The 27,770-nt window shown below is 39.0% G+C and overlaps 1 protein-coding gene across 2 annotated transcripts in view; it reads left to right on the forward strand.

Moving 5' to 3' along the window:
• The window catches only part of LOC106085866 (probable serine/threonine-protein kinase fhkD), a 179,012-nt gene that overhangs the window by 12,721 nt on the left and 138,521 nt on the right, over window positions 1-27,770 (forward strand). Inside the window, exons 2-3 of one of the 2 annotated variants that reach the window (XM_059368727.1) lie at window positions 13,831-13,957; window positions 18,003-18,363. In XM_059368727.1, the coding sequence (XP_059224710.1) occupies window positions 18,330-18,363 (34 nt within the window). In that variant the 5' untranslated portion in view covers window positions 13,831-13,957; window positions 18,003-18,329. The remainder of the gene's footprint in view (window positions 1-13,830; window positions 13,958-18,002; window positions 18,364-27,770) is intronic. The other variant, XM_059368728.1, reaches the window with a different exon arrangement.

The raw sequence follows: 27,770 nt of genomic DNA on the forward strand, positions 1-27,770 counted from the left end.
TAAAAAAAACATTTAACTACTCAACAAGCCTTAGTGAGATGAGATTTGAGGCGTATAATTTCCATGGAGGCCCTGCAGCATTTAAAGGCTTATCACGTATTGACATAAAAGGACTATTTTCATACTTTGCATAAATATTTGTTAAATTATTTTTAACTACTTTCACACATTTTTGTCATTTGAATCAATAAGAAATATTTTCACACGAAAAATGTGATTTTCAAATTAGTAACACTTCGTGTCAACTACACTGTAGTGTATCTTTGGATTCCACATCAACTCACAAATGTTAACCAACCTTAAGCTAAAATTTCAAGAAATTTCCTTGATGTCAATTTTATTTATAACTAACAGTACAGTGAATGAATGTCAGTTAGCTAAGCATACTGCACGAGAAATGTAAAGTTTCCAATGCCTAAGAAAGGAATTCCAAATATTGCCTCTCAAAGATAGTGATTTAAGGTGAACGTTAATTAGTTGCAATTTCGAAATAAAAATTCCATAGAAATCATTTTTCGAGCCAAGAAACAAAAAAATTAAAAAATTTCATTCATTTCAATCAAAAGCAAAAATTCTTTCACATCCTTTGGTCGAAAGAGGAAGTAACCATATAAAAGTGTTGGCGTTGATGTTGACGTTTCTCCGCTTTCGTTGAAATTAATAAAATTCTTTGCCAAACATTGCGATTTTGTTGCCAGACAAATCTCTTTAAATTAATTAAAGCCAACAATATTTAATTTTAATTAATACAAACAAATAGAAAATGGGGAAAAATTACCACATAGCACAAAAAATTTAGTCGCCACCACCCATGGGGTTGGTAGTCGTTTCGGTGGTAGTCTTCCTTGATATCTGCACTACTGCCTGCCCCGCCCCCACTGCCGGGGCCACACCATCTGAGAAAAGCCAACTTGTATAGCCAACCAGTGCACGTTGATTGAAAATGATGGCACACAGCGATGACTAAATACTTTTGCTATTTCTTGGCAAATGGCAGGCGGTCGCGATGACCACTAATGACAACCAGGATGCAGTTTGAGATTGAATGCAGCAAGCAGCTCACGAAGCTGAGGTATAATCTAATGAAAATTATTATATGCAAATATTAAAAAGACTTTCGTTAGAGTAACGCCATCATAAATGATAGGCCATGATAGCCCTTAAAATATATGGACAAGATTAAGTTTACTGTCGTAAGGGAACCATATAACAAATTTTATGAATTTCTTCGGAAACTCGACTAAAACATCCTCATTCCCTATCACAATTTTCAAATACATTAAAGCTTGCAAATGGGTGCATCGATTTAAGCGAATTTTTGTTTGCACACTTATGGCAAAGGGCCTTCTTTTTAAAGCCGAGTCCGAACGGCGTACAGTTGTGAAACCTCTTAGGGGAGAAGTCTTTACATACCCCCCACCAAAGGATGGGAGCATATTCGTTTGGTCAGTCCGTTTACAAGACATCGAAATATCCATTTCCGACACAATAAACTATATAAAGGGTAACTTTTAAGAGCTATAGAAAAGTTTTTCAAAAAAAAAAAAGAAACAAGTGAAAAGGCGTTATGTTCGGCCGGGCCGAACTTTGGATATCCACCACCTCGGTTATATATGTAAACCACCTTTCATAAAAATCCGATAAAAATTTAATACCTTATGTCCCATAGCAGTTATATCGAAATAAGATCCGATTTGTACCAAATACTAATAAGTACAAGTCATAGTTCAATTGTGTATAACAAAATATTGGCCTTTTAAGTACATATATCTAAAAATAAACCGATCCGAACCATATACGACGCAGATGTCGAAAAGCCTAACATAAGTCACTGTGTCAAACTTCAGTGAAATCAGATTATAAATGTGCCTTTTATGGGGCCAAGATTATAAATGGAGATATCGGTGTAAATGCCATCTTTATCCAAATCTGGACCGATTTGGACCAAGGTGAAGAAAAAAGTCGAAGAGGCTAACACAACTCACTGTCCCGAATTTCGTCGAAATCGGACAACAAATGCGCCTTTTATGGCCCCAAAACCTCAAATCGGGAGATGGGTCTATATGGCAGTTATATCCAAATCTTAACCGATCTGAGCCAAATTGACGAAGGATGTCGAGAGATCTAACACCCAACTGTCCCAAATTTCGGCGACATTGGACAATAAATGCGCACTTTATGGGCCCAAAGCCTTAAATCGAGAGATCGGTCTATATAGCAGCTATATTCAAATATGGACCGATCTGAGCCAAATTGAAGAAAAGTGTCGAAGGTCCTAACACAACTCACTGTCCTAAATTTCAGCAAAGTCGGATAATTAATGCTCCTTTTAAGGGCCCAAAACCTTAAATCGGGAGATCGGTCTATATGACAGCTATATTCAAATCTTGACCGATCTATTCCATATCGCAGAAGTATGTCGAGAGACTAAATTCATCTCACTGTCCCAAATTTCGACGACATCGGACAATAAATGCACCATTTATGGGCCCAAAACCTTAAATCGGGAGATCGGTCTATATGACAGCTATATTCAAATCTTGACCGATCTATTCCATATCGCAGAAGTATGTCGAGAGACTAAATTAATCTCACTGTCCCAAATTTCGACGACATCGGACAATAAATGCACCATTTATGGGCCCAAAACCTTTAATCGAGAGATCGGTCTATAGGGCAGCTATATTCAAATCTGAGCCGATCTGTGCCATATTGCAGAAGTATGTCAAGGGGCTTAACCCCTCGACATACTCGCTGTTGCTCTGTGTGCCCAGGTTCGTATCCCGACCGGCCTCTGCCGAATTTTTCATTTTAAGTTTTTTGCCTCTTAGGGCAAAGATCATTAAATTTGTGTGGGGTTTGTAAACAATATAATGAGCTGTCAATAACTTACAATCCCAGTTTGACAGATATACCATTGTGAACTGGAGCACTTAATGTCAGCTACCCCGTATACAAAACGATTTTCCGTACAAACTTCTAGTCTAAACAAATGATTGATTTTTTGATTTTGACAAATTTCGATGTATACCTGCGGGATGGTGGGTATCCAAAGTTCTGTGTTGCCTAAATTAAAATACATTCATGTTGGTGGTTAACATAACAAAATTCGTCACACTGCTCACGCGTTTGTACTTGTTATGTTTATTTTAAATGAGTTTCAAATATATAAATAAATTTTATATTCTGACCAAAAATGCGTCAGAATAATGGTAGCTTAAAAGGCCTTAAATCACTTTACTATTAAACAAAAAACAATTAAATTGAATGGGTAACATGTATAATGTTGTCTTAATTATGCTAAAGTAAATATAATTATTTATTGCCCAACACCATTGGTACTGGTTTCCATTATCACGTTTGTTTTTCTTTTCAACAATTGGCGTCATTCATTCTCTGTGGGCAAAAATGAGTCAATTCTAATTGTTCCTCCCCCAAGCACACTGTGTGTTCACCATGTTGTCTATAACTGACCTCTGGTACCCATCAGCACTCGTACGTTTTCGGCGCATTCAATGATTTTAGTCCATTAAATTTTTGAAATTTCGGCGAGCACACAAAACAAATGGAATCTAAAAGAATAGAAATATTTTTTTTTTTCGGAGAAATGCACCCAATCCCCCTAAAAACGAAAACAATTCGTTTCTATAATAATGGGCAATGTTTCAACAAATGATATCATCATTGTCATCACCACCTTTAATTTCCAATCATTTGAGGCCAATACAAGTATTGAACAAGCAAAATAGAACTAAGTTCAGCCGGGCCGAATCTTATATACCCTCCACCATGGATCGCTTTTGTCAAGTTCTTTGAACGACTTTTTCAAATAGAAAAACACCAATCATAGAAAACCACCACCTCCAACATTGCAGGCAAATCGAATAATAATTGCACCCTCCGGAGGCTCAAAAAGTCAAACTGGGAAGTCGGTAGCTATATCAGGTTATGTAAAGATTTAGACCATACTTGGAACAGTTGTTGGAAGTCATACCAAAACGACATATGCAAAATTTCAACCAAATTGGATAAAAATTGCGTCCTCTAGAAGTCTAATCGGGAGATCAGTTTATATGGCGGCTATATCAGGATATGAACTCATTTAGACCGTACTTGACACAGTTGTTGAAAATCAAAATAAAACACTTCATGCAAAATTTCGGCCAAATCAGATAAGAATTGCGCCCGCTAGAAGCTCTGGAAGTCAAGACCCAAGATCGGTTTATATGGCAGCTACATCAAAACATGGACCGATTTAGCCCATTTACAACCCCTACACTAATAGGAAGTATTTGTGCAAAATTTTAAGCGTCTAGCTTGACTCCTTCGAAAGTTAGAGTGCTTTCGACAGACGGTCGGATGGACGGACAGACGAATGGACATGGCTAGATCGACTTAAAATCAAGAATATATATACAATACTTAGTGAGGTCTTATATGCATATTTTGAGGTGTTACAAACGGAATGACGAAATTAGTATACCCTAATTGGAGGGTATAAAAATATTTCATTTCTCTGTCAACTCAGCTAATGCTTGAACTTTGAAATTTTGGCTTGTTGGTGGCCTATCTAACTAACCTTCCCTCACCTGCTTTGTGTACATTGGCTTGATTTCAAGTAAATTATGACTTTCTGCAGCGAAAAAAGATAATGATTTCATTTCAGAAAACAGGCGATAACAATAATATCATTACCGTTGACACCTCCCTTAGAACCCACCAACACCATCGTTAATTCTAGAAGCATTGCTTTTCTTTGCTTTGATAACGTAAAAATGTTGAATTCTCTTTCCGTTTAGTATACCCTCCACCATAAGATGGGGGTATACTAATTTCGTCATTCTATTTGTAACTACTCGAAATATTCGTCTAAGACCCCATAAAGTATATATATTCTTGATCGTCATGATATCTGAAGACGATCTAGCCATGTTCGTCTGTCTGTCGAAAGCACGCTAACTTTAATGGGCCATATCGGTCCATGTTTCGATAGAGCTACCATATGAACCGATCTGGGGTCTTGCTTTCTCTAGAGCCTCTAGAGGGCGCAATTCCTATCCGATTTGGCTGAAATTTTGTACAACAGCTTCTTTCATGACCTTCAATATACGTGTCAAGTATGATCTGAATCGGTCTTCAGCCTAATACAGCTCCCCTATAAACCGATCTCACTATTTTACTTCATGAGCCCCTAAAAGGCCCAATTCATATTCGATTTGGCTGAAATTTTACCCATAGACTTCTACTGTGGTCTCCAACACTCAATTCAATTAGCATGGCAATTCTTTTTATACCCACCACCGAAGGATGGGGGTATATTCATTTTGTCATTCCGTTTGCAACACCTCGAAATATCCATTTCCGACCCTATAAAGTATATATATTCTTGATCAGCGTAAAAATCTAAGACGATCTAGCCATGTCCGTCCGTCTATCCGTCTGTCCGTCTGTCTGTTGAAATCACGCTACAGTCTTTAAAAAAGCGATATAAAGCTGAAATTTTGCACAGATCCTGTTTTTGCCTATAAGCAGGTTAAGTTCGAAGATGGGCTATATCGGACTATATCTTCATATAGCCCCCATATAGACCGATCCGCCAATTTAGGGTCTAAGGCCCATAAAAGCCATATTTATTATCCGATTTTGCTGAAATTTAAGACAGAGCATTATATTGGGCCACTCGACATCCTTCCTCAATTTGGCTTAGATCGGTCCAGATTTTGATATAGCTGCCATATAGACCGATCCCCCGATTTAGAGTCTTGCGCCCATAAAAGACGCATTTATTGCCCGATGTCGTCGAAATTTGGGACAGTGAGTTAAGTTAAGGCCCTTGACATACTTCTGCAATATGACACAGATCGGTCCAGATTTGGATATAGCTGCCATATAGACCGATCTCTTGATTTTAAATTTTGGGGCCATAAAAGGCGCATTTATTATCTGATGTCTCCGAAATTTGGGACAGTGAGTAGTGTTAGGACCTTCGACATCCTTCTTCAATTTGGCCCAGATGGGTCCAGATTTGAATATAGCTATCATATATACCGATCTCTAAATTTAAGGTTTTGGTCCAATTAAAGGCGCATTGATTGTCCGATGTCGCCAAAATTTCGGACAGTGAGTTGTGTTCGGCCCTTCGACGTTCTTTTTCAATTTGGCTTTGATCGGTCCCGATTTGGATATAGCTGTCATATAGACCGATATCTCGATTTAAGGTTTTGGAGGCCAAAAAAGGCGCATTAATAATCCGATTTGTTAGGCTTTTCGAGTTTTTTCTGCAACTTGGCCCAAAGCGGTGCAGATTAGGATTTAGCTGCCATATAGTCTTGCCACATAAAAGGCGCATTTATAATCCGATTTCACTGAAATTTTACTCTGTGACTTATGTTAGGCTTTTTGACATCCGTGTCGTATATGGTTCAGATCGGTTTATTGAAAATGATTTGTACTTCCTAGTATTTGGTTCAAATCGGAACATATATCGATATAGCTGCTATGGGGCATAAGATATGCATTTTTCACCGAATTTTGACGAAAGGTCTTTTACATATATAACCGAGGTGGTGGGTATCCAAAGTTCGGCCCGGCCGAACTTAACGCCTTTTTACTTGTTTTATTCTTTGTTCGTCTAAAAAGAGATACCGGGAAAGAGCTCGACAAATGCTATCAAATTCTGCCTGTTTTTTTTTATATCCTCCACCATAGGATGGAAGAATATAAAACTCGTCGTTACGTTTGTAACACATCGAAATATTGGTATAGGACCCTATAAAGTATATACGGTTACTATACAGCCCATATAATTACTATTAAAATATGTCGGGTGGTATTGTAAATGGGTCATATCGGTCTATATTTTGTTATAACTCCCATTTAAATCCATCCCTGAGTTATGCTCTTGAGCCTCTAGAATGCGCAATTCTTATGCAATTTATCTGATATTTTTTACTACGAAGTTTTGTATGACAATAAAAAGATGTGTCAAGTATGTTCCGAATCGGTTGCAAGCCTAATATAGCTCCCATAAAAACCTCGGGGGGTGCAATTTTTGTTCGATTTATTGAAATTTTGTACGATGAACTCTCTTATGACCTTCAGTATACCAAGTGCCAAGTACTGCCTTATAGTTCATGAGCGTCTGGAGGGCGCAATTCTTATTCGATTTGGCTGAAATTTTTTTACGATGACTTCCTCCCTGACCTTCCGTATACCAAGTGCCTAGTACGGCCTTAATAGATCCCATATATACGGATCTTCCGATTGCACTTCATGAGCCCCTAGAGGACCCAGTTCGTATCTGATTTGACTGAAGTTTTGCACCATGACTAAGACGGTTTCCAATCTAAACCAAGTATGACCCGAATCAGTTTACAACCTGATACAGCTCCAATAGCAAAACAATTCTTATCCATAATCCTTTATTTGCCTATTGAGAGATACCAGGCAAAGAAATTGACAAATGTGATCTATGCTGAAGGGTATATAAGATTCGGCTCGACCGAACTTAGCACGTTTAACTTGCTTTCTTCCAATTGCATTTCTAAAAACAAAAACAAATCACAAAGTACAAGATAACAGTGTTTACCGTTGTCGTGTATTTTAACACCTTTCTTAGAAAAAGAGTCGAAGAAAAATGCCTGAAATAATAGAAAAATCAATCATCAACATGAATAATGAAGAGAGTGTTTTGAAAGACGGAGGAAATTGTAAAAATACTTCAAAAGATATGTTTTAATTAAAATTTTTAAAATCATGCTTATAATAATAACGAGGGAGATTATGAGAAATAATGTGATATTATTTAAAGAACTTAAGGAATATGATAAACATATGCATTAAAATGCAATTTATGCCTTTGCAAGGGGAGTACAGTGGTATTTGACAAGCGAAACATTCAATATGAATATTATGAAAGAGTGAAACAGCGTTAAGTCCGCCCGGACCAAATCTTATATGCCCTCCATGATGAATCGTGAGTTTGATGGCAGTCAGCCGTCAGACTCGCTTCAACGTTTTCATCCATTCTGATACCACAGTAACAGAACAAGGAAGATGTCTATCGTTGAACCATCAAACAAGTTCTCAAGAAAATAAGAGCCCAACGTGGAACTCCTTCGGCTTGCCAGTGCAGAACACACACACAACAGCTTCTGCAAAAGCCCTTTTTCCAGCCTCCAGTCTGTCACCATGTTGTACGACTAGACATTGACCTGTCGTGATAGACACCATGACTGCGACGTCTGTTTTAGCCAGCGATAGCAAAGCGGTAGACCTATTCAAGTATAGATTGCAAATTGCAAATTTTGTTCATGAACATTGCACTAAGAAACAGGGGCAAACTTCTGACATATCAATGAGTGCAGCCCGTATCAATGAGATTAAGCTCAATGATAAGGGGCCTCCTTTTATAGCCAAGTCCGGGCAAACTTCTCACATATCAATGAATGCAGCCCGATTCAATGATAAGGGGCCTCCCTTTTTATATCCGAGTCCGAACGGCGTGCCGCAGTGCGACACCTATTTGGAGGGAAATTTTACATGGCATAGTAGCTCACAAATGTTGCCAGCATTAGGAGACAGCTGAAAATTTTTTCTGATGGTCTCACCTGGATTCGAATCCAGTCGTTCAGCGTCATAGGCGGACATGCTAACCTCTGCGTTATGGTGGCCTCAAGTATAGATTAGGCCACATAACTTTGGAATGCCCTTCGGGGCTGATCCTAAAGTCTTAGCTTACATGTTGCTAGAGGCATACCCACATATTCCAGTTCTCCTGAAATGTGAAAATAAGTTCCCAGTCTCACAAGCACGCCTGCTCTAAAATTCCCTGGGATATCACTCTACACTTTCGGTAGCCTACTTTTCTGTTGTATGTAGAGCATCCTGAAGTATATCTCTAAGAGTGCTAGGAAAATTTCCCCTAACCGCAATTGTCACGTCATCAGCATACGCGACCACTTTTACGCCTTTTTCTTCCAGCGACAATAATATATTGTTAATGGCTATGTTCCAAAGTAGAGGAGACAGTACACCTCTTCGAGGTGGTATGGGTTTCCTGCTTTTGCAATGAAAATTATCTTTCTGTCCCTCCAACCCACAGGTATATGTGACATGCTGATACAGGCAGAGCCAAGGAGCCAGTGTGTCCAACACAGCTTGTAATTCAACCGGTGATACATCATCAGGGCCTGGCGACTTAAAGGAGTCTAAACTTTTTATCGCTCAAAGGATTTTCGGATCAGACACAATTTCCCCAGTAAGCTCCGACAAATGCATACCAGCGACAACCTCTTCTATTGGGTTGCCCAAAAAGTAATTGCGGATTTTCATATAGTCGGCGTTGACAAATTTTTTCACAGCTCGAGACTCTGTAATTGCATTCTTTCTTCTGTCAGTTATCAGCTGATACTTTTAGCTTGCTTTAGAAAAAAAGTGTAAAAAAGTATATTTGATTAAAGTTCATTCTAAGTTTTATTGAAATGCATTTACTTTCTTTTAAAAAATCCGCAATTACTTTTTGGGCAACCCAATATAATCACGTTGCTCGCTGGAGTGTTTCCCGGGAAATATGTTCATCGAGTAGGTCTAGTGTTTGCTCACTAGACATTGTCATGCATTCTCTGACTTCTGAATATATCCCACCGTAATAGATCCCGAGGAAAGGATCTTCCTTAACCTAGAGGCCTTAGATGTATCCTCCAGGATTTGTCCTGAGCCTTTCCCAGCTCGCCCATGCATTTTCTTAGCTCAGCCTTATAGACGCCCGAATGGTGTGGTGCCCTTGTGGCTTTCGCCCTGTTGAAGAGTTTTCTGCAGCCCTTCCTTAGACCAACCAGTTCTGGGGTCCACCACGGAGATCAATGTTTGCCCCTTGTATTGGCACTAGAACATGCTGATACAAACGAGTCATTCAGGGCCTTCGTGATCCGCTTGACCATTATGTCTATATCCTCTGCATTTTCCACTTTCTTTTCAGTTCTAGAAGGGATAGTTGTGCAGAATATGTGGCGAAATTTTAGCACAATCGGCCTAAGTTCTGTTAAGGGGAGGAATACACTTCTGTAGAATTTTCGCCAAGGCTGAAACTAATATAACGATGATCAGAGAAGCTGTGGTCATCCAACGCTTCTCAGTCGCATATCCTTCCGCTTATATCTTCCGATACAAAGGTAATATTTAGTACCTCCTGTTCCTGGTAATGAAGATCGTTTTACTCCCTTTATTGCAAATCGCCAGATTGCAGCTTGTAACATACTCGATAAGCAGCTTACCCCTTTCGTTGATATCCAAACTTCCCCAAATCTGGTTCTTGTTGTTGTAACAGTGTTGTTTTTGTTGTAGCAGTGTGTCAAAAGTGGACCGATGGGTACAATATGGGACTAAAATAAAAGGTATTCGGGAGTAGAATACGAATATGATATCATATATAAGTACCTAGGGCACCGCACCAAAAGAACCGCCCAAAATCAAAAGTGGACCGATCGGTACATTTTGGTTCTCGATGAAAGGTATTCGAGAGTAGAATACGAATATGGTTATCGAAGGCGGCCGCCCCAAAACCAGTGCAGTCGTTATCCTGTTGACATTTTCGTCAATGTCTTCTATGCTTGGACAATCTTAATTATATTGGTCAAGCCTTCTTCTGATTTTCAATTTATTCCGGAAGCTTATCGGATTCCGCGTTGGCCGTGCTATTCTAAACCTAATGTAGCGATGGTCAGAGAAAGAGTGTTCCATGGAGACCCTCCAATTCAGAACCTCATCTATTAGATTTTCCAAACATATTGTCACACCTAAAACCTCCTCCCTAATTCTATTGACAAAGGTAGCGGTGTTACCAATATGTGTTATTAGGTCGTTAGTATTCTAGAACTTTTCCAGGGCTTGGCCCCGCTTATTCGAAATGTGGTTCGAGTTCGCATCGCACCCTATGAGTACCTTGTTTCCTGACTGTTTTGCCTTCCTCACCAGCCGTTGCAGCTCCGACGTGGGTGGCAATGTCGAAAGGCAGATAAAATGATCCCAGGTATGCTCCACCGTCTCCATTTTTCACCACTGTTGCATCCGACAACTCAGGGTAAAATATAAAATTAAAATTTTTATGACAAATAACGCAGGTCCTCGGCCGAGTACCAGAGTTAGCAAAGAATAATTGGTGGTTAATATGGTTCAGTCCAGAAACTTTGTTCCGGGTCGTCCATGGCTCCTGAATTAAGGCAATATGAATCTTGTAACTGCTGATTTTCTCCTACAGAGAGTGTATAGCAGTCTCGCTCCAGTGAAAGTTTATCTAGATTGGTCCTCCAGTAGATGGGCATCTTGGGAGTTGGTGATGATCTCATCGTCTGCCCCTATTCTTTAAACTGTATTGACTTTCCTGTCACCGCACAGCCTCATGTTATCGTATAAGGGTCTTTGCCTATCTTAGCCTTCCGAATCTTTATAAAGACGGCAATGGTAGCACCGTCGAGTCCCTGTTCGTTAGGCTGTATTGAGTTTCCAGTCCCTGTATTGCCTGATGTTTTAACACAAGGATCTTTGCCTATTTTAGTCTTCCAAATGGTACCATCGTCAACTGCCTGTTCGTTAGGATGAATCGCTGCGCTGTCTGTTGTTTCAATATTAGGATCTTTACTTATCCTAGTCTTCCGAATCTTGAAGTCTGTGATGGATTCGTCGTCGTTTGTTTGGGTGTGTTAGGTCTCTCGCCCCTGCAATGCCTGTTGTTTTAGTATAAGGATCTTTGCTTATCCTGGTCTTTCCAATATTACAAGAGGCAGTGATTGTCTCGTCGACAACCCCCTGTTCCTTGAGCGGTATTGAGTCACCAGAGTCACTGCACGGCCTGTTGTCTCAACATGAGGATTTCTGTCTATCCTAGTCACCCTAATCTTGGAAAAGACACCCTTGTTCACGTAGTGAACAGATATAGAGATATAGATCTGAAATTTTGCACAGATTCTTTTTTTGTTCATAAGCAGGTTAAGTTCGCAAATGGTCTATATCGGACTATATCTTGATATAGCCCCCATATAGACGGATCCACCGATTTAGGGTCTTAGGCCCATAAAAGCCACATTTGTTATCAGATTTTGCTGAAATTTGGGACAGTAAATTGCGTAAGGCCCTTCAATATCCTTCTTCAATTTGGCCCAGATCGGTCTAGATTTGGACATAGCTGCCATATACACCGATCCACCGATTTAGGGTCTTAGGCCCTTAAAAGCCACATTTATAATCCGATTTCGCTGAAATTTGGAACAGTGAGTTTTCTTAGGCCCTTCGACTTCATTCTTCAATTTGGCTCAGATCGGTTCAGATTTGGATATAGCTGCCATATAGACCGATCCGCCGATTTAGGGTCTTAGGCCCATAAAAGCCACATTTATAATCCGATTTCGCTCAAATTTGGGAAAGTGAGTTGTGTTAAGCCCTTCGACATCCTTCTTCAATTTGGCCCCGATCGGTTCAGATTTGGATATAGCTGCCCCACAGACCGATCTCCCGATTTGAATTTTTGGCCCATAAAAGGCGCATTTATTGTCCGATTTCGCCGAAATTTAGGACAGTGGGTTGTGTTAGGCCGTTCGACATCTTTCTTGAATTTGTCACAGATCGGTTCTGTTTTGGATATAGCTGCCATATAAACCGATCTCTCGATTTGAGGTTTTGGGCCCATAAAAGCCGCATTTATTGTCCGATTTCGCTGAAATTTGGAACAGTGAGTTGTGTTAAGCCCTTCGACATCCTTCCGTCCGATTTTGCCAAGATTTGGGACAAAGAGTTGCTCGACATCCTTCCTCAATTTGCCCAGATCGGTCCAGATTTGGATATTGCTGTCATACAGACCGATTTCTCGATTTGAGGTTTTGGGCCCATAAAAGGTGCATTTATTGACCGATGTGGTTGAAATTCGAGACAGTGAGTTAGGTTAAGCCCTTCCACTTTCTTCTGCAATGTGGCCCAAATCGGTCCAGATTAGAATATAGATGTCATATAGACCAATCTTTCGATTTAAAGTTTTGGGCCCATAATTGAAATAATAATGAGGGAATACCACCAGGCCACCATAGCGCAGAGGTTAGCATATCCACCTATGAAGCTGAACGCCTGGGTTCGAATCCTGGCGAGACCATCAGAAAAATTGTCGGTGGTGGTTTTCCCCTCCTAATGCTGGCAACATTTGTAAGGTACTATGCCATGTAAAACTTCTCTCCAAAGAGGCGTCGCACTGCGGCACGCCGTTCGGACTCGGCTATAAAAAGGATATGAGAGAATTTTACCCCTTTTCCCTAGTGGAATGTCCATGGGCAAAATTTGCTTTACCACCAACATACCATTAATGATGGTTTGTACTTATTGTACTATCAACAAGTGATCGGATTGGTTTGCTGCACTTGTTGGGTTTTTACAAAATTTATAAGCAAATCATTAAGAAATATTTTCTAAATATATGTGAACTAAAACTATTCGGTACTCATCTACAATAACAGATTTATTGGTGAAAATATTTAGAATTTGGGAAAACGAGCAAATTAAAGAAAACATGAAATGAAATAAATACTAATGTAAGAGGCTAAGATATATGTACAAGGAAGCTTATAAGAAATATATAAATTATAAATCCATATAGACTAAGTAAATAATAGAATAACCCCTTTTGGCAATGGCCCATACCCCCAATGCCCCCCACCCACCAAATCCGCCACAACCACCATCACCACCAAAGCACACACAAACAAACGCCAATATACTTGTACTAATATTGAAAATATGTTGTTTATTTTATTATCTTAATATTTTTCTCTTTCTTTTCTGTATTTTTAGAACTTTTTGCTGAAAACAAAAACAAACCTCATCATAAGCAACAACAAAGAATTTCCTTACGCCATCAAATCAGTCGGAAAGAGAAATAATAACAGCAATGTCTAGCAAAGCAGCCAAGAAATCAATTGTACTAAGGCAAAAATTTTGATACTCCCGAGAAACTACAAAAACGGCGGCGTTTGCATGTTGTACGCTAGAAATCGAAATCGAAATTTTCTAAAGGAAATAGAAAAACAATAGGAAAATTACAATACAATAGAAACAGCAAGTGTTAGTTACAGTACAAAACGAAAGCAAAGAACAAAAGCAAAAACAAAAAATCTGTTCCCTTAAACAGAAATGTAAAATAAAATCTGGCACCACAATTGGTACCAGGGAACTATTAGGCACCGTCAACTTCCATTTGCCTTGAACCCCTTACCCCATACCCTTAAACCAACACGCTATCTGCACACTACTTTTGATTTGCTTGCATGAAACAACCCAAAAGCAATGAGAATTTAGCCAACGAAATGCTCAGCCCAAAGAATTCGTAGCATTGGTAGAAACAAACAACAAATCGCAAAAAAAAGTGGAACGGCATCGAGCAAATTAGTTCGAAGTAAAACCTACAGTTAAACACACCACAACCACTACGCCGTGCCGCGAATCTAACAGAAAATAATAAAAGCAGCACCAACACCCTCAGCAACATCCGTCCATAGGTCCACTAAGGCACGTTGTCGTAGTCGCAGTCGCAATCGTCGGCGGCGCTTTCTCATCCGCATTCAGATTCATTGTCTTTGTCTTCGTTGTGGTCTTTGCCACTGTGTTTTGTTTAAGGAAATCAACAAAAAACAAAAGAAAATAATGAAGAAAATCTAATAAAGGGGAATGAGAGAAAATATTAATTTGTACCAAAAGGAAAAAAATTTGAAAAATCATAAAATAAACGGAAATTAAAATAAACAAAAAGAAAATCAACAGCAAAGCAAGAAAAAAATCACAAAAAAAACATCACGCAGTTAATTGTGTACAAAAAAAAATAATTCAAAGATTCTTCTTAACGAGCAGCACGCAATTTATGAAACAAAAAAAGAGAAAAAGAGAGAGAGAGAGTGTTAAAAGTGTTCGAGAGTGTTAAAAGTGTTCTAAACAAAAGAAAATATAAATTGAAATATGAAAAAATTATCATAATCGCCAAATATTAAAAATTTTAAAGAAAGAAAAAAATCGCTACATCGTTAAAATATATATGCATTTATTTTTAATTTTTATGTTTTTTTTTATCGCAAATGCTATAAAACTAAAATCTCTCACGAACTCACAAATAAAAAACAAATTATGAAATTTCTTAAAAAATATGGCCCTGAAAAAAATTTTTAAAAATTGGCTATATACGCTTACGCCGGTATTCACAAAACTTAATGCAGCTTTAAAATTGGTTTATTTGACAGATTTTCTTTATAGAACTGTAAAATAAACCTAATTTCCTACTACATTAAGTTGTGTGAATGTCGTTGTTAGATTCTCCAAGGAGAAGTAGTGGCAAATATTTTTAAGAGGTTTAACTGATTTTTCAAAAATGGTTCTTTTATTATTGAGACCTAGTCTCAGCATGTGCATTTTAGAAAACAGGACAACATTGTCGTATGCAAATTACAAACGTTTTCCATTTTATAGAATTACTAGCTGACCCGGGCCCGCACCGCTGCGCCTTCTTTTACTTTATATGGAACAAAAGTTTCCTTGGAATATTTATTTTCGACAATTAAAGAGCTTTTAGTGAAATACCATGCTACGCAAATAGTATATCGCTTGACTAACAATTTAACAATATAAGTGCCTTTGCCCAAATATCTTTATTGGTCTACGAATTTCAGTTTGGATGTAAGGTGTACTCCATTCTTAAAATACTTTATTTCAGTCCGCTACTCTCATGATATCTGATTTAGGGGTGTTTTCGGGGGTGAGGTGGTCTCCCAGGCACTTGGGCGTGAAAAAATATCAGCATCGTGCTCTTCTTTCAAAAACCATTTATTTAAACCCCATATTGCCATTGGTTTAGGGGAGTTTACACGATGAGGCGTTCCCCAAACACATGGCCCCCTTAGGTTATCAAATTCGTTTTCTAATCGTAAATACCAAATATTGGCATGGTCGAACATTTTTTACCCTTTGCGGGGTGTTTTGGGGAAGAGGTGATTCCATAAATACATGATCCTAAATTTGGATATCAAATTCGTATTCTACTCCCAAATACCTTTATTTGAGCCCCATTTTGCGATGGTCACTAAAAAATTGCTGCTTGTGGGGTATTTTGGGAAAGGGGTTGACCCCCAGAAAATTGGTCCCGAAAGTGGGTATCAATTCTTGCTCTACCCCCCAATACCTTTCATTTAATCTCCACATTGACATGGTCGGTAAATATGGCCGATTTAGGGGCATTTTGGGGGGTGGGGTGGTCGCCCAAACACTAAGCCCGGAAAATATGTCAGCAACGTGTTCTATTCTCATAATATATCTATATATCATTTATTTTAACCCCATATTGTCATTGGCCTCAAAATTGAATATCAAATTCGTTTTCAAATCTCTTTTAAACTCCTTATTGCAAAAGTCAGCAAATAAGTCCGGTTTGGGGTATTGGCCCTAAAAACTATAAATATTCAGTTCCACTCTCTATACGACCCATAGCCCCATAGACACTTTTCCCGAATATTGATATCAGATTTGTGCTTTACTCCCAAAGACCTTTCATTTGAGCCTCATGTGGCTATGGTCGTAAATTTGTCCCTTTTTGGGAGGTTTTTGGGGAGAGGCGGCCCCCCAAACACTTGGTCTCATATTTGAATATCAGATTCGAATTCTACTCGCAAATATGTCCGATTTAGGGGTGTTTTGGGGGTTGGGGTGGTCCCCCTAGCACTTGGTTCGACAAATGGATATCAGATACGTTTTCTTATCCTAAATACCTTTCATTTGAGTCCCATATTGTCGTGATTGGTCTAAATATATGCTTAAAAAGAGATAACGTGAAAAGAACTCGACAAATGCGATCCATGGTGGAGGGTATATAAGAATCAGATTTAGATATAGATCCCATTCAAAAAACGATCTCCTGGTTTGACTTCTTGAGCCCATGGAAGCCACAATTTTTGTACGATTTTGGTGAAATTTTGAATGTAGCCAAATCGCAAAAAAATTGCGGCTTGTAAGGGCTCAAGAAGTCAAATAACACAATACTGTTGTGATTTCCAACAACTGTGTTATGTACGGTTCAAATCGGTGTGTAACCTGAAGTAGCTCCCATATAAACCGATCTCTCGATTTGACTTCTTGAGCCCTTACAAGCCGCAATTTTTGTCCGATTTGGCTGAAATTTTGCATGTAGTGTTCTGCTTTAGCATCCAATAGTTGTTTCAAGTACGATCGAAATCGGTCGACAATCTGATATTGCTCCCATATAAACCGATCTCGCCATTTGTCTTCTTGAGCCCTTACAAGCCGCATTTTTGTCCGATTTGGCTGTGAAATTGAGCATTAATTGTTTTGTTATGACTTTAAGCAACTGTGCCAAGTACGGTTTAAAAACTCCTCTAAACAGATATATTCGAAGTTCATGTCAATATGGGCCTCAAATGAAAAGTATTTGACAGTAGATTACAAATATGGCATAAAAAATTAGGTCCAAATAATGGGAGGTCGCCCCACCCCCAAGGACTTAAATGAAAGGTATTTGGGAGTAGATTACGAATATGACAATAAAATTGGAGTTCAAGTCTAGGTGGCGCTTTTCTTTCCAAAAATAAGTCAAATAGGTTGATTGACCCATTATGACAATATGGGACTCAAATGAAAGGTATTTGAGAATAGAAAACGTGAATGCAAGGATAACCACCGCCACCGAATTTTGTCTGATTTTGTAATAAAATAAGATCCTATATCAAAACTGCCAGATTACCATGTTTTATAAAAAGATTTGTAAATCTTTGATCTATAAAAGAAAGAAACTTTTGAGTAACCTTAAGTTGGAACATACAATTTGGCTAAAAACATGCGAAGAGTGTTTAAGTGATTTTTAAATTCAGTTAACAAGTGATATAACATCTTAACACCTATAAGATGTATTCGTTGTAATGTTTTAATACAAAATGAAAAAAGTAAGAAAATAATTATTTCCATAATTTCAGTGTAATGCAATTTAAAATTCCTTAAAGTGTCAAAAAAATACATAACAACGATAGCAATGAGTGATAAATTTAAGCATTAAGTGCTACAAATATTTCTTAGAAAAATTGACCCAACAAGTAAATCCAACACTAAATATACTCCAGAACGCCCAACATTGTACAACTTCTCACATTATACAACGCTCCAGCAAAACATCCTCAATCTTCAAATACTCGCTCATTGGTATACCGTTTTCCAGCCAATATTATACCACTTCATAGCTGTGTCAAATTAACTGCACCAAAATAGGTACACGTTTGCGAGAACATCGTGAAAATAAAACCAATATGATTTATATCGATGATTCAGAACCGGAAGGTGGTAAGTATCGTACAATACTTATCAAAATTGTTATAAAGTATTATAAGATTATTATGAATTCGCCTTTAAGTGAGAATATAGTTATTATTGGCCAGGGCAAACTAACCACATGTTGTGTTAAAGTCAATATAATCATAAACTGATAACGATAACAAGCACCAACAATGGCTGTGATAAGGTTTTTTGTGTACCACATGCATGTGGAAAACTCAAAAAAAAAAAAAGAAATGGTAACAAAGAACATTTGGTTGAAGGAAACAATGGAAACAAAAACAATAAACAATTCTCTCAAAACCAGCAAAAATTAAAGCTTCTAGGTACCGAACATGGATGATGCAGAGACCGGTTTACAGGGGAGCTATATCAGGTTATAGACTGATTTGGACCGAATTTGGCACTGTTGTTGGAAGTCCTAACAGAACACCGCATGCAAAATTTCAGCCAAATCGGTCAAAAATTGAGGCTTGTAAGGACTCGAGAAGTCAAATCTGGAGATCAGTTTATTGGGGGCCTTATCCGGATATAGAGCGATTTGAACCGTGCTTAGCACAATTGTTGGAAGTCATAACAGAAAAAAACCTGCAAAATCAGATAAAAATTGCGGCTTCCAAGGGCTCAAGATGCCAAATCGGGAGATCAGTTTATATGGGAGCTATACCAGGCTATAGACCCATTCGGACCGTAATTGGCACAGATGTTTAGTCAAAACCGAACACTGCATGTAAAATTTCAGCCAATAGAGACAAAAATTGTGGCTGCCAGGGGGCTCAAGAAGTAAAATCGGGAGATCGGTTTATATGGAAGCTATATCAGGTTATAGACCGATTTGGACCGTACTTGGTACAGTTGGTAGAAGTCATAAGAGAACACTATATGCAAAATTTCAGCCAAATTGAAGAAAATTGTGGCTTCCAAATCAGGAGATCAGTTTATATCGGAGCTATACCCAAATCTGAACAGATATGGCCCATTTACAGTCCCCATCGACCTACATCGATACTAAGTACAATTCATGTGCAAAAATTTCAAGTGGGTACTAATTATGCGCTCGACCGCTATCGTGATTTCGACAGACGGACGGACGGACATGGCTAGATCGAATCGGAATATCGAGAGGATTCAGAATATATATATTTTATGGGGTCGCAGATCAATATTTCGAGGTGTTACTAACGGAATAACTATTGGTATAGAATAGAATCGGAATAGATTGGTATACCCCCATCCTATGGTGGTGGGTATAAAAAGGCTAAAATATAGCTCATTAAATTAAATGAAAACCACAAACATCAAAAATAACAATGAAAGTTATATACCCACCACCGAATGATGGGCGTATATTCATTCTGTCATTCCGTTTGCTATACATCTAAATATCCATTTCCGACCCAATAAAGTACATATATTCTTGATCAGCGAAAAAATCTAAGACGATCTAGGCATGTCCGTTTGTCTGTTGATATCACGTTACACTCTTTAAAAATAGTGATAGGAAAGCACTATGTGCTGAGACTTTTCACAGATTTTTTTTGTCCATATTAAGTTCGAATATGGGCTATATCGGACTATATCTTGATATAGCCCCCATATAGACCGATCCTCCGATTTGGGGTCTTAGGCCAATAAAGGACACATTTATTATCCAATTTTGCTGAAATTTGGGACAGTGGATTGTGATAAGCCCTTCATCATTCTTCTTCAATTTAGCTCAGATCGGTCCAGACTTGGATATAGCTGCCATATATACCGATCTTACGATTTAAGGTCTTGGGCCCATAAAAGCTACATTTATGATCCGATTTTGCTGAAATTTGGGAAAGAAAGTTGTGTTATGCCCTTCAACATTCTTCTTTAATTTGGCTCAGATCGGTTCAGATTTGTATATAGCTGCCATATAGACCGATCTCTCGTTTTAAGGTCTTTGACCCATAAAAGGCGCATTTATTGTCCGATTTTGCTGAAATTTGGGACAGTGAGTTGCGTGAGGCTCTTCGACAACTTCCTTTAATTTGGCCCAGATCGGTCCAGATTTGGATGTCGCTGCCATATATACCGGTCTCTCGATGTAAGGTCTTGGGCCCATAAAAGGCGCTTTTATTGTCGGATTCCGCCGAAACTTTGGGACAGTGAGTTGCGTTAGGCCCTTCGACAGCCCTCTTCAATTTTGCCCAGATCGGTTCAGATCTGGATATAACTGCCATATAGACCGATCTCTCGATTAAAGGCCTTGGGCCCGTAAAAGGCGCATTTATTGTCCGATATCGCCGAAATTTGGGATAGTGAGTTGCGTGAGGCCACTCGACAACTTTCTTTAATTTGGCCCAGATCGGTCCAGATTTGGATATAGCTGCCATATAGACCGATCCCTCCAATTAAGGTTTTGGGCCCATAAAAGGCGCATTTATTGTCCGATTCCGCCGAAATTTGGGACAGTGAGTTGCGTTAGGGTCTTCGACATCTTTCTTTAATTTGGCCCAGATCGGTTCAGATTTGGATATAGCTGCCATATAGACCGATCTCTCGAATTATGGTTTTGAGCCCATAAAAGGCGCACTTATTGTCCGATTCCGCCGAAATTTGAGGCAGTGAGTTGTGTAAGGCCCTTCGATAGCGCTCTTCAATTTGGCCCAGATCGGTTCAGATTTGGATATAGCTGCCCTATAGACCGATCTCTCGATTTAAGGTTTTGGGCCCATAAAAGGCGCATTTATTGTCCGATTCCGCCGAAATTTGCGATTTAAGGTCTTGAGCCCATAAAAGCCACATTTATGATCCGATTTTGATGAAATTTGGGAATGTAAGTTGTATTAGGGCCTTCAACATTTTTCTTTAATTTGGCTCAGATCGGTTCAGATTTGGATACAGCTGCCATATAAACCGATCTCTCGATTTAAGGTCTTGGACCCATAAAAGGCGCATTTATTGCCCGATTTCGCTGCAATTTGACACAGTGAGTTGCGTTAGGCTCTTCGACATCTTTCTTTAATTTGGTCCAGATCGGTCCAGATTTGGATATAGCTGCCATATAGACCGATCTCTTGAATTATAGTTTTGGGCCCATAAAAGGCGCACTTATTGTCCGATTCCGCCGAAATTTGAGGCAGTGAGTTGTGTTAGGCCCTTCGATAGCGCTCTTCAATTTGGCCCAGATCGGTTCAGATTTGGATATAGCTGCCATATAGACCGATCTCTCGATTTAAGGTTTTGGACCCATAAAAGGCACTTTTATTGTCCGATTTCGCCGAAATTTGGGACAGTTAATTGCGTTAGGCTCATCTGCAACTTTATGCATTTTTCACAAGAATATGACGAATAGTGGTTTACATACATACCCGAGATGGTGTGTATCCAAGGTTCGGCCCGGCCGAACTTAACGCCTTTTTACTTGTTTTTATTCTTGGTGTTTTCTTTCTATTTAAAAAATAACTTTTATTTGCTTGAAATATTTTTGCTCAAAACGAATGATGTTTTCAACTCCGGACGTACATTATTCCCCTCCCTCTCGCATACATATTCCTTCATTAAGCTTATGAAAAAAGTAGAACTGAAATACGAGTATAATAAAACGGTTACTTGCTTAAGAAAGTAATTTCATTTGGCATCCATTAATGCCACAAAACCGGAATACCGCAAACCGGAAACTAAATCTTTGGTGTGTGACTTTCAACGCCCCAGAAAAAAAGTTGTTCGTTATTCCTTTGCCTCGTTTCCGTTGTTTTATTTTTGGATTTTGTTTTCTTTATTGTGTGAACAAAATTTGGGAGCCAAGATTGGGGCTATGCCATTAACACCGCCAAACATATAACGGAACTTTTAAAAGTAAAAATTGTTTTGTAACCTTGCTGCAAAGGATGTCAGCATCATTTTGTGGTATGACGAGAAAACATTAGCTTGCGCCCAAATAAATTAAATCCTTTAAAATATATTTGCGGCAATTCCTCCTGAAAAACGCAAGGGGCTGGGTGGAAAACTGGGAAATATATCTCTTTTGGTATATAAGAAAGATTTGAATTTGCTTAATTTTTGAATTTTATGGCTTTGACAACGCCTTTTGTTTTGCTAGCTGTCGCCCATTTAAGGATTCTTTTCCCTATCCCTTCTCCCTCTCTCTCTCTCTATCTCTCCGTTCTAGTATTCCCCGAAGTAGGCGTTGTCGCTCTTAGGCACAATTTAAATGTTTATTATGCCAGTTAATGGTGATTTTATTGTTTTAAAATGCTGCTACGGTTGTGGCCTAATGAAGGATGGATAAATGGCTTGTGGATATGGAAGGTGTTATAAATTATGTGCTAATGATAAACTCAGGTGATTTGTGAATATAATTTATAACACACAAAGGGGATTGCCGGATTTTATTGCTGCAAACTTTTACGCAGATACATCTGCAGACAACAAAAGCTTCACTTCACTATTTATGGGATTTGTTTTATGGGGTGTTTCATCTTTGATGTACAAATACTTTACACATTTAAATCACATAAAACTTTAAACGATATTTTTGAAAGGTTCTCTTCCATGGAGTTTCATAGTAGCAAAAACCTTTGCCATTGACCTGCTCCAACAACATGTTGTATCTTTTGTAAGCAACTTTTATATTTTTGCTCCCATTACTTTATGGAAATCTACAATCAGATATATATTTTGATTGCAAACACTAGCAATAGCATCAAACATTCGCACTAAAGTAATTTTAATTTATTTTGTATTTGAATTCTAAGCTATGTTAAAGGATTGTAGGAATTTTGATTACAAATTACTAGACACTTCAATAAATATGAAATATTTTTAAAAATATAAGGATGGCCCGTCGAGTAAACTGGAAATTTGGGATGAATTGTTGATCCAGCAAATCTTAGATAGAGATAGTCCAGTGTATTTTCCAATTGACATTTTTTATACCCACCACCAAAGGTTTTGTCAATCCGTTTGCAACACATCGAAATATCCATTCTCGATCCTACTTCCTAAGTATATTTATACTAGCCATGTCCGTCCATCCTTCTGTCTGTTGAAACACACTACAGTCTTTAACAAGTAAAAAGGTGTTGGATACCTACAACCTCGGGTATATATAAAAACCACATTTTGTCATAATCCGGTGAAAAATGCATCAATTATGCCCCAATAGCAACTATATCGAAATTTGTCCAAATTTGTAGAACAAAATATTGGTCTTTTGGCAGCTATATCCAAATTTAGACCGATCTGAACCATATACTACAAGGATTTCGATAAACCCAACACAACTCACTGTGCCAAATTTCAGCGACATCGGACAATAAATGTGCCTTTTATGGGGCCAAAACTTTAAATCGAGAGATCGGTCTATATGGCAGCTATACCCAAATCTGAAACGATCTGAACCAAATTAAATAGGGATGTCTAACTTTTGACGAAATCGTACAATAAATGCGCCTTTTATGAGTCCAAGACCTTAATTCGAGAGATCGGTCTATATAGAGCTATACCCAAACCTGAAACGATGTGGATCAAATTAAATAGGGATGTCTAAGGGCCTAACATTACTCACAATCCCAAATTTCCGCGAAATCGGACAATAAATGCGCCTTTTATGAGCCCAAAACCTTAAATTGAGAGATCAGTCTATATAGCAGCTATATCCAAATCTGGGCAAAATTAAATGGGGATATCTAGGAGCGTAACATTACTCACTGTCCCAAATTTCGGTGAAATCGGACAATAAATGCACCTTTTATGGGCCCAAAACCTTAAATCGAGGGATCGGTCTTTATGGCAGCTATATCCAAATCTGAACCGATTTGGGCCAAATTGAAGAAGGATATCGAAGGCCCAAACACAACTCACTATCGCAAATTTCGGCGCAATCGGACAATAAGTGCGCCTTTTATGGACCCAAAACCTTATATCAAGAGATCGGTCTATATAGCAGCTATATCCAAATCTGGACCGATCTGAGCCAAATTGAAGAAGAATGTTAAAGATCCTAACACAACTCACTGTCCCAAATTTCGGCAAAATCGGACAATAAATGCGCCTTTTATGGGCCCAAAATCTTAAATCGAGGGATCGATATTAATGGCAGCTATATCCAAATCTAATCCGATCTAGACCAAGTTGTAGAAAATTGTCGAAGGGCGTAATAGAACTCACTGTCCCAAATTTTGGCGACATCGGACAATAAATGCGTCTTTTATGGGCCCAAAACCTTAAATCGGGAGACCGGTCTTTATGGCGCCTATATATCTAAATCTAGACGGATCTGGGACAAGTTGCAGAAAGATGTCGAAGAGCCTTACAAATTACGGCGACATCGGACAATAATACGCCTTTATTGGGCCCAAAACCTTAATCGCACCTGAAATCACACATCAGTCCTTAAAAATAGAGATATTCAGCCGAAACTTTACACAGATTCTTTTTTTGACCATAGCAGGTTAAGTTCGAAAATGGGCTATGTACCTTACCGAGTATGGTCGGAAGATCGGTTTATATTTGAATTTAGCTGCCATGTAGACCGATCTCTCCTCTTAAGATCTTTGGCCCATAAAAGCCGCATTTGTTATCCGATTTTGCTGAAATTAAGGACAGCGAGTTGTGCTGGGCCCCTTGACATCCCCGGTCATTACGACCCTGATCAATACAATACTGTCACCATCGGGTTATATTTGTAATGTCTAGGACCCATAAATGTTGCATTCATTGTCCGATTTCACTGAAATTTGGCAGAGTGAACTTTGTAAGGCTTTTCTACATTTATGCTCTATTTGATTCATATAGCTCTATATATGGATAAGCCGCCTATAAATGGTATATTTTTTAACCTATTTAGCTGAAACAGGTAAAATCGTGCTCAGTTCCGCCGGCCCGAATCTTGGGAACCCACCACCATGGATTCTGATAAAATATGGGAGCTATATCTGGTTATAAACAGATTTGGATCTTACTTGGCACAGTTTTAAAAATCGTATAACTTCTGTAATAGGTCAGCAGTTCCTTCGCCCTTCTTCTGTCGAATGTTCTGGCAATTCGGCATCCATGAACAGAATTCCACATCGCTACCGTCTACGAACTGGCCACTTCTCTACTATGTTCAGTTGTTAGAAAGTGGAGGAGCCATTCCTGACAGATTCGTCAGCCTTCTCGTTTCCCGGAACCGATGTCAGATCTTTTTTTGTGAGCCCAAAGTCTGTTCAAGCACTCCAAACACTCGGTCGTACAGTCGTACTGTGCACATTGATCTTAAGTTTCGAAGACGGTAAATACATTCCAAGAATCTCTCTTGTGGTGATCGTAATGGTAGCGATCTCTGTCTGAAAGACTGTTCGCATGTCCGGCAGTATCCCCGACATACGGGTCTTGAGTGTCTAGTAGTATATCCCAAATCCAGTTTCTGACTCCATTTTAGACCCAACTGTGAAGACCAAGGTATCGTTCTCCTTAAACACAGCATTGCAAATGCATATTTGCCCATGATCACTCCATTAAGGAACATGGGCAAACTTCTCACATATCAATGAGTGCTGCCCGATAAGGGACCTCCTTTTTATAACCTCCACCACTATTGTGGTATTATAACTTAGAGCATTTTTATAGCTAAGTCCAAACGGCGTGCTTCAATGCGGCACCTCATTGCCGAGAAGTTTTTACATGGTAAGTACCGTACAAATAGCGCCAGCATTGAAGAGGATAACCACCGCTAAACATTTTTTTTAGTGTTCTCGTCAGGATGCGAACCCAGGCTTTCGGCGTCATACGATGGACTTCACATACAGCAGGCTACCATTTCTTCCTCCCTGGGAAAGAAATCAATCTATGAGTAAGGTAATCTGAGACCATCCACAGTCTGCTCACAGTTTGAGGACTCCCTGTTGCGATTCCTTTTCTTCCGCCAACCTAGAAGACACGCAGCAATTTTCGGCTTCTTGCCTTCGCATTCCTTTGCCAGAACAGTTTCGAATCATGGATTAGGCCCAGATATTTTACTTCCTTCAGTGTCCCATATGTCTATACATCGTCCTGTAGGACTCCTGTAGGAGTAGAAGACGCAACACAGCACTTTTCGGCTTCTTTCCTCCGTATTCCTTTGCCAGGACAGTTTCGAATCGAGTATTAGGCGCAGATACTTAGCTGCCTTCAACAACTGCAGGGTTATATCTTCTAGTAAAGAGAACCAGGCTTATTTATCCTCGATCCTTTTCTCGTAGCCCATATCGATTGTCTTCCTAATAACCTTACCATGACCTTCCTATTGAAATCCAAAAGCATCGTTTATAACTATGTTGCAGACAATCGGTGAGAACAACCATCTCTGAGGCGATCGCCCTCTCAACCGCCTTCTGACCAAACTATTTCCTAAGTCAGCGATAATAGTCATGCCACCTATCACACAACCCGTCCATCGGGAAATACTGGGTGGCCCTGTGCTTTCCAGAACGGCGAGTCTCGACCTTATCTCCATGTTTTTTAATGCCACTTTATTAACCAGTAAAGCAGCCATCGCGTACTCCTTATCCTAAGGAGACGACTCGATTTGTCGTCACCCTTCGTGGAGGGCTGTCTCCACCTACCTACCATAGAGGTATGACTTTTTTTGGCACACTGAAGTACTCCGGCGTCATTCCCTCCCCCACCTTCAGGTCTACCAGTTTTTCAAGTAGTTTGAGTGAAAACGGCGACAGACAGATGAGCCTGCAATCCTGAGCCTTTTTAAGGTTTATTTTTCTCCACCAAAGGATGGGGGTATACTAAGTTCGTCATTTTATTCGTCATTTTATTTTAACTCCTCGAAATATTTGTCGAAGACCCCATAACGTATTTATATCCTTGATCGTCATGACATTTTAAGTCGATCTAGCCATGTCTGTCCGTCTGTCGAAAGAACTCTAACATTCGAAGGAGTAAAGATAGACGCTTAAAATTTTGCACAAATAGGTCGGTTGGGATAGTAAATGGTCCATGTTTTGATATAGCTGCCAAATAAACCGATCTTGGATCTTGACTTCCTCAGCCCCTAGAGGGCGCAATTTTTATCCGATTTGACAAAAAATTTCCATAACGTGTTTTCTCATGATTTCCAACAACTGGAATGGTTGAAATCGGTCTATCAACTGGAATAGCTGTCATATAAACCGATCTGGGGTCTTGACTTCTTTAGCCTCTAGAGGGCGCAATTCCTATTCCATTAAGCTGAAATTTTTCATGACATAATTTGTTGTGACATCCAATGACAGTGTTACATATGGTTCAAATCGGTCTATAACCTAATATAGCTGCCATATAAACCGATCTGGGATTTTGACTTCTTGATCCTCTAGAGGGGGCAATTATTACCCGATTTGGCTGAAATTTTGCACGAGGTATTTTGTTATGACTTTCAACAATTGTGCCCAATATGGTGCAAATCTGTCCAAAACCGAATATAGCTG

The sequence above is a fragment of the Stomoxys calcitrans genome, chromosome 5, assembly GCF_963082655.1.
Source record: "Stomoxys calcitrans chromosome 5, idStoCalc2.1, whole genome shotgun sequence".
Classification (NCBI taxonomy): Eukaryota; Metazoa; Arthropoda; class Insecta; order Diptera; family Muscidae; genus Stomoxys; species Stomoxys calcitrans.